This window comes from Alnus glutinosa, chromosome 2, assembly GCF_958979055.1.
Source record: "Alnus glutinosa chromosome 2, dhAlnGlut1.1, whole genome shotgun sequence".
Lineage (NCBI taxonomy): Eukaryota > Viridiplantae > Streptophyta > Magnoliopsida > Fagales > Betulaceae > Alnus > Alnus glutinosa.
The window spans coordinates 38338853-38347029 of NC_084887.1; the positions used below are offsets into that span (position 1 = coordinate 38338853).

Sequence of the window (8177 nt, forward strand, 5' to 3'; positions counted from 1 at the left end):
ATTACGCGTGAGTCATCTAAGCAGCTTAAGTAGTTAGTAGGTGCAAGGCTACAACAAAGAGGTTGGGAGTTTTGACTGGGGAGCGTGGAATGGAGTTAAAATGCATTGAACATGTTTCAGTTTGGTCAAACTATTTGTGTTGTTGCTTAACTGTTTAATTAATGTGCTTGCACAGAACGGAAATTACCATACCGGGCCGCAAGCGAAGCTGCTGTTTTCTTCCACATTTTGGTTTGAAGCATGTTTACAACGACCGAGCGCAAGCAGAGGTGGAGATGGCCAAGTTGGTCTAAGGCGCCAGATTAAGGTTCTGGTCCGAAAGGGCGTGGGTTCAAATCCCACTTTCCACACGGGTAATATTCTTTTAATGAGTAATGTTATATTGTTATATATTCTTACTACATGACAATTTGGCAAAGCCAACCTACCTTAATTTTTTTTTTTTTTTTTTTAAAAAAAATAAAATAAAAATAAGAGCTGATTTAAGGGTAGAGTGGCACTGACATATCAGCATAGTAAGATAATTGTGAAATACTATTACTCAGGCTAGAAATCACACTTTTATTCTATCATTATTTTACCCTACTGATGTGGCAATACTAACCGGTTAGAATTTTTTTAAAAAAATAAATTTAACAAGGGCTAATATAACGGTTGGTTGCCACTACCATATCAACGGTGTTAAGATTAAACTGTGGTTTATAGCATTATTTATTTATTTTATAAAAAAAATAAAAATTCTTACACCATTCTTACTTCTAGGTGCTTAGGATTGCATAGGCTTAACTAACTAGAGACACAATACTGATAACTCGGTAAATTCAATTAGACGAGAATACGAATTCTCTTACTGCTATAAGACTTTATATAAGTCAACTTTCACCTAATCCATTTAATTAAATGGGTTAAATCTCTTACTGCTAACTCGTTTATTTTATATTAAACTAATGTTACATCTATATATTGTGTTAAAAATTGTCAGCTCTGCAACGAATTTAAGACAAATCCATCAAAAAAAAAATCCCAACAATGACCAGAAGAGTCTCTGTCAATATCTAATAAAAATGGTGAGTTTCCTACCTGAAAAAGGCATGTGTCACTAGTGACTTGTAGATTGAGTGTATCGAAAAATAGCATGATCTTACCCCTGCAACTCTATGGTGAGAGCCCACCATTGCTAGACAATTCTATCTCCTCAAGTGGTGGGTTTCACTTCCTTTTCGCACTTGTTCTGCAACCGTTTGCTTCTAGTATGAGCAAAATTCTAAAAGGAGGGATTTTACTTTTTTTTTTTTTTTTTTTTTTTTTTAAGGGAAAAGAGGAAATCTCGTTAATCACTTCCAAAGGGTAACAAAATTACAATCAAATTGAGACAAAGCTTAGATACCATCAAACTGAGACAAAGCTTAGAATATTACATGGACTCACATTATAGGTATCCCGTTACAGTTACTTTAGAAACACAGATCATACTAACAATTGTTATAAATAAGCCTAGCTAACAAAAACGTGCATCTGCGGTAACATAGAAACTACCACTTGCGTTATAGAGTCGGTCATACAATCTGTGCACAAAGCAATGACTAAGATAGATTGACACAGAGCAAAATGTTAAGTACAAAGGAGGGATTTTACTTAAGTGGAAGATTTCACTGCCATTTGAGCAACTTAAGGGAAGCCCGAAGTAGTAGTAGTTTACTATATTAGGTATGTTACTTCTGTTGACTTTTTTATTATTATTATTTTTAGTAACTAACAGAAGACAGAATTGGAATTGGAATATTTATTATTTTGGTAAGTGATTGTGAATTGGAATATTTATTTGAATAGTAATGAGAAATGATTAATGTGATAGAAAATTTGAGAATGTTTTATAGAAAAGTGAAAAAGTTTTGTTTTGTAGTGAATTTTTTTGGTTGAATAATAATAAAAAATTATTGATGTGATGTAAAAAGTGTAAAAAAGTAAGAATGTTTTTGATTTGATATTTTTGGAAGAAGTAAAATGAAAATGAAAATTTTGTGGATGATTTACCAAACAAGCTCTTAGTATTTTCATTGTTGAAGAAGGGAGAATCCCTCAAAGTGCTCTTTCTTGCATAGCAAATATTTGCTTAGTAGACCCTCTCACCTTAAAAATTAGAAACCGTAAACAGTGATCAAGTAAAAATTAGAATCCGCCCAATCGCTCACCAACTTAAATGAATTGCCATGTGGTCATTTATATTTTAGTAATTTGTGAAGAATTTGTAATAAAAATTGTAATAATTAAAAAGACAAATTCTAAAGCCACAAAGAAGCAAGCCAAAGGCCCAAAAGTCAATACCTGCTCCTCCTCGCATTCACCAGTATGCAAAAGCAACCGACACAACGTAAATAGTCATTTTTACTATCATTATAAACTCCCTCCTAACTTTTCCTTTTAGCTGGCAGTGTCAAAAGTGATTAGTGATTCGGATTGATTATGCAAAGAAACAAATTCTCAAGAAAATCATCGATCGAGACATTGATTGATATAATACATTGAAAAACAAAACAAAAAACCTCTAAATTTAATCGGATCACACTCGGACTGTCAGACATATATAATATTAAATGAAAAATAAAAATAAAAAATTGGTTCATTTCAGCAAAAACTTCCAGTATTATTAATGGTCATGTTAGAAGCTGGAGGGATCTGAAAGTGCCAGAGCCTTCCGACCCCATTAACCTTATACTTCATGCACAGAAACTCCTTCGCATAAACCCTCTCCACCCTCCTATTCACGTCGTGAAGGAACACGTGCGTCACGCCCGGCCGAGTCCTCGCGCGGGCCATCACCGCCGCCGAGTAAATCGCCGCCATCCTCCCCGGCGCCTCTGGAAAATACCCTCTCGGCGCGTCGATCATTATCATGTCCCACTCCTCCCCTTGCACCTCGTCGGGCAATTCCGTTAAGGCTAACCTGCACCGCGTGTTGCGGAGGCGCAAGTTAGAGGGGGAACAGTCCGGTTCGGACCTGTACGAGGAGAGGAGGTCGTCGGCTTGGGAGAGGCGCGTGCGGTACCGGACGGTGGAGGCCCGTAGGACGGGGGCGCGCTGTATGATGGTCTGGACCCACTTGGGGTCCTCCTCGAGGAATAATGTGGTGCCACGTGGGTTGAGGGAGGCCCACATGAGCGAGTCGTGGCCGAGGCCGAAGACGAGAAAGTTGCAGGGCGCCAGGGACTGAAGCACGCCGAAGGAGACTTTGATCTCCGCGAGGGACTGCTGTGGGACCACCCGTGACGTGGCGTAGTGGAGAATGGCGATGAGCTGGGTCGGCGTCGTGGCAAAATCGGCGGTGGACTCGACTCTCGTGCTTCGCAAGCTGGTCAGGGCGCAGAAGAAGGAGTTTCCGTTGTTGCCGTTGGTCGTTCGGCCTAAGCCGATTACGAGCAGCGCGGAGGTGATGGCGCCGGCGGCTAGAACGGCGAGGAGACGTGCCTTCTCGGGAATGAATCGGCGATTATTCTTCATGTCTCTCATGACTGTAGGAGGCTTTGAGAGAGTATTATGGGTTTGCTTACTTTTATACTAGCTATCAAAAGAGGTCATGCTTATAAATATGATGGGAACGTGGCGATACTAATTGGTGGAGTGGACTTACACGGGGCCAGTTCCCCTAAGATATCTCATTCTTTTGACTTAAATATCCATACATATCCGTAGACTTGTACATTCTCTACTGTTGGCCTGAATCGTCTGCAGCTGGTTAAGAAGATAGTAGATTAGTACCACTGTACCAGCCAATCAGGACTGAAAATCATGATCTCTCTTGTTTTAGAATTCGTTGGCCACGATTTAAACCAGAGCCTAATCTGGCTCGCTGATTGTTTTTGTCGGATTCGATAATGTTTAACGAACATAAACAAGTGGTAGTGGTAGTAGTAGTAGTTAAGTAATAGTGCGAGGTAGAGCCAAAGTTTTCATATTGCAGACAATAGCTGTCGTATTCTTTTAATTGTCGATGGACAAAGACATAGTATTCCTCTAAATTGGATAGGCCTTTCATTTTTTATCTTAATTTTTATGTACATTTTTAAAGGGACGTGAGAGTTAATCATATGAAAAATGGCATAGATTAATTTAATAAACCGGATTAAAAAATGTATTAGTTTTTTTAAGTACTAGTGCATAAGGAAGGTAGAGGTTCATTCTTAAGGGGCATGAATAAGGTAGGTAGTCATGGGTTCACAAGGGTCGCATGTTTGGAAAGCTTTTTTGGTGGTTGCATATATTCATAGATCAGCCATGAGCATGAGGGAGCCAACTTGCTGTCAACAACAAGGGCATGGGCATGGGCATGGCTTTCTTCAGTTTAGAGGCCATACAAAATTCTCACCAAGAGAGATTTTGGTATGCTTTTTGTTGGGTGGGAAGTGGGGGGGAAGCGTGTGGAAATCAAATCAATCAACAAGTTCATTGAGGAACAAAAGAATAATAATATAAAAAGAGTGTGATGCATCACCAAAAGATATTTTTCATATAAGGTGGATGTACTTTTCTTACCATTTGGATTTAGATATTTGATGATGAAGACGAGGCAGCTATCTAATTGAAGGTTTAGTTATTAAATTAATAGTTGTTCTTAAAATATGTAATTCTCACTTATATTTTTTAAAATACATGTGAGAATTATATGTTCGGTTGATTCTATTAAAAATACATTTGAAAATTATACGATTTAAGTACTTATGTCAACTAAATAGACTAGATTGAACAGTCTATTAAATAAGTATATATATTTTTTAAAATCATTTCAATTCAATTTATTAAATTAATATATGTATTTAAATTATGTGATTCTTACATATATTTTTAATAAGATCGACAAAATTCCATTCCAATCTAATTTAAATAGAAACTTTTTTTCAAATTTTATTTGACTATTCTGGGAACAATTGTTCATGGTTATTATAGAGAAGAAATCGTTTACAACATTTATATATGAAAAATGGATATGTGGAGATATAATTAAGGGTGCATTTGGGGATTGCGCTTTCGTAGATAAAAAATACTATTTTAAACCAAATTGCAAAAAATGAACCATTTGAGAATTGCGTTTTGAAAAAATTGCGATTTGAAAATATAGAAAACTATTTTTTCAAATAGCAGGCAATGGGTGTTTTTTTAAAAAACATAGAATTTTAAAGGTTAATCTGCGATTTTAAAAATTAAATTACGATTTTGTTAAATGTTTAACTACATTTTTTAAAATTATTATTTTAAATATCACATTTTAAAATCAATATTTTTATATCGCACTTATTAAAATTTCAAACCCAAACAGACTTAAAGTTAATTCTTATAAAATCCCAAATAATAGTCTCCGACTAAAAAAAGGCGCCTAAGATAAGTTTCGCAGAACGACGTGCCGTTTGGTATCGTGTAGCCCCAAATCAGAGTGTCCGAAGATAAGGTTGCAAGCTTGCGCACTCGTTCGTTCTTCATCTTCTTCCCCTGAACCATTTTGGGTTTCCTCTCAAAGCAAGCACACCCAAATGGCGGTGGCAACGTCGATGAGCTTCAACCTAGCTGGAGCGTTCCGAGGGCTCACCTTAGCTTCTTCGAGCTCTTCTTCGTCCTCTTTCTTCGGAGGCAATTTAGGTTCCGTACGCGTGGCGGGTCCCAAGCCATCCTTGTCGTTCCCACGGAGACTCCCGTTGACTATCCAAAACGCACACAAGAAAGGAGCCGGAAGTACCAAGAACGGGCGCGACTCCTGTGGCAAAAGACTCGGCGTCAAGATCTACGGCGATCAGGTCGCCAAGCCCGGCTCCATCATCGTTCGCCAGCGCGGTACCAAGGTAAATCTGATGCCCAACTTTAATATGTCTTGGCTTAGGTACGCTTTTGTTGTAATTGTTTTTCAGATAATGATTTCGCTTGGTCTGCATTACTAAGTTTATGTTGCCTTGTTTATTAGTTCGGTTATGGCTGGATGTCTATAATTATTGCTATAGTTTTGAGATGGGCTGCTGATTAGCTCTTGTTGAGGCTTAGGTTGTTGGAACTGCATGTACCTGTACATAGTTACTAGCTCTCCTTTGACACACGTAAAAAATAAAAAATCAAAAAGTGAATTAGTGTTCATTGTTCTACTGAAATGGCTCATGGGTATGACTTTTAAGAGGAGAAAATTACAGAGCTAGCTGTAGTGGCCAACTGGGAAGGTTGTAACAACTAAGAGGAACTCAGATATTGTTGGTTTTTAGAAGATTAGAGACCATTTCATGAGCTACTATAGAATTATACCAAGCACAAAGGACAACACCTTCCCTTAGAATCGCTTGAGTCCTAAATGCATTTCTGTGATATTCACTGTATACATGTAGAATATATTAACAGGTAATGCCCGTCTTTACTGGGGAAACTGCTGTGGTGAAAGAAGCTTGGGCCCAACTTAGTGCTCCTTGTGGGTCTCTGGTTGGTGTATATACTCTCAGCTAGGATATGATGCTTCGTGCTTGTGTAATCGGCAAAAAGTACTAAAGTTCTGTTTCTTTGGAATTGCGTTATCCTACTAAGCTTAAATTGATTAGGTACACAATCTAGCTGTCAGGTAGAGGATATAACTAGTTTATGAGGGTTTCACCCAAAAGTTAAGGCTTTTGGGTCCAACGAGAGCATCCATAGTTTGATGATGATATGAGTTAATATACTCTCTATTTGGGCTTGGTTGGCAATAGTTGGGAACCTTTTTGAGGAGAAACAGCTTGTTTCAAACTCAAAATACACAGCTAGGTTTGTGGCTAACAAACCAGTTTTGGGAACTGAAAGCTACATTTAAGAGGTAGATTATTGAGGGATAATTCACCATATACAGCACTAAAGGGTTTCTGGCATTGTGTATGATACCCCTGAGAATGGCTATCGTTATTCGTTAGCGAAAATAAATTGACTACCTTTGTGTGAAGAATGTCCCTTATTTGGGAGAGTTGGATTATGGAGGCTACATGATTCCTTTACTCTTAACTTGTCTGTGCTGATGATCATGACTAATTGGAACATGATGAATTACATGAACTTCCTTGGTGGTGACAACAATATCTACTCTTATGATTGGGTAGTGTCTAGTACATCAAACTCATTAGATCTATAATTAAATATAGAGGGTAAGTCGGATAACCTGTATACAGTCGCTCTAGTACTAAGTAGTTTTCCACTTCATTACACAAAATACTTTCAAGCTTTTCTACTAGAAATACCGGGAGTTCGCTTACCAGAAAGAAACTCCAGGACTTGTTATTTATGGTACCTTATCCCCGGGTTATACTATCTTTCAATGACATCTGAGATTCTGAATGTTTTCCTTTACAACATTTCAGTTCCATGCAGGGAAGAATGTGGGGCTTGGCAAGGACCACACCATCTTCTCCTTGATCGATGGTCTCGTAAAATTTGAGAAGTTTGGGCCTGACAGGAAGAAGGTCACCTTTTATGTTACGAAACCTTACAATTCTTGTTTCAAAGAGCTGCACTTTCCAGAGTGACTTAGAATATGGAGTTTGTGATTTGACAGGTGAGTGTTTATCCACGAGTAGTACAGCCAGAGAACCCAAACAGTTACAGAGCGAGGAAGAGAGAATCCTTCAGGCTGCAACGTGAACGCAAGAAAGCAAGAAAGGAAGGCTTTATTGCTCAGCCCCAACTAGTAATGGCTGCTGCTGTTGATGACACAGATAGCAATCCCATTTGCTAATTCTGAAAGGCGGGCCTCTGTCCTAATCTTTTCGCTTTGCATATAAATTTGAATGATTGGTTTAATCTTTTGTTGTCCAATGCTAGTTAATATTCTTGTCCAAAAGTGTAGCCGTAAACACTTGCATCAAATTTACAAAATGGAGTTTCATTTTGTTTCTTTTCTATTCTTCCTTTTTGCCGAGTGGTACGAAAAGTTTTCTCAAACTGATAATTTTGTAATTTGTAAAGTGGTACTACCTCTAGAATTTGGTAATTTGTTGATCATTAAAAGGATTAAATGATGAAGAAAGCATTTTGCACATACACAATTCATGACTCGAAGTAGACAAAACGAAAGAGAGCATTAATTGTAGAATTGTTCAATCACATGCTCACATCTTAGAATTATTGACAAATGAGTAATGCTAAAAACTACACTTTTATCTCATCACTATTTCACTCCATTTATAATG

General features: G+C 37.8%; 2 protein-coding genes and 1 non-coding gene across 3 annotated transcripts; 2 read left to right on the forward strand and 1 right to left on the reverse strand.

Moving 5' to 3' along the window:
- Positions 1 to 269: 269 nt before the first annotated feature.
- TRNAL-AAG (transfer RNA leucine (anticodon AAG)) lies at positions 270 to 350 on the forward strand. The gene has a single exon. It is a non-coding gene; the product is annotated as a tRNA-Leu (tRNA).
- Positions 351 to 2478: 2128 nt separating this feature from the next.
- Positions 2479 to 3578, reverse strand: LOC133860028 (arabinogalactan O-methyltransferase 1-like). The gene has a single exon (XM_062295657.1). It carries the CDS (start codon positions 3505 to 3507, stop codon positions 2626 to 2628), a length of 882 nt encoding a protein of 293 aa, XP_062151641.1. The 5' UTR covers positions 3508 to 3578; the 3' UTR covers positions 2479 to 2625.
- A 1829-nt stretch (positions 3579 to 5407) lies between these two features.
- On the forward strand, positions 5408 to 7882 carry LOC133860030 (large ribosomal subunit protein bL27c). The gene is made up of 3 exons (XM_062295659.1): positions 5408 to 5828; positions 7350 to 7451; positions 7544 to 7882. The coding sequence occupies exons 1-3, from the start codon at positions 5523 to 5525 to the stop codon at positions 7721 to 7723; spliced, it is 588 nt and encodes a 195-aa protein (XP_062151643.1). The 5' UTR covers positions 5408 to 5522; the 3' UTR covers positions 7724 to 7882.
- Positions 7883 to 8177: the final 295 nt, after the last annotated feature.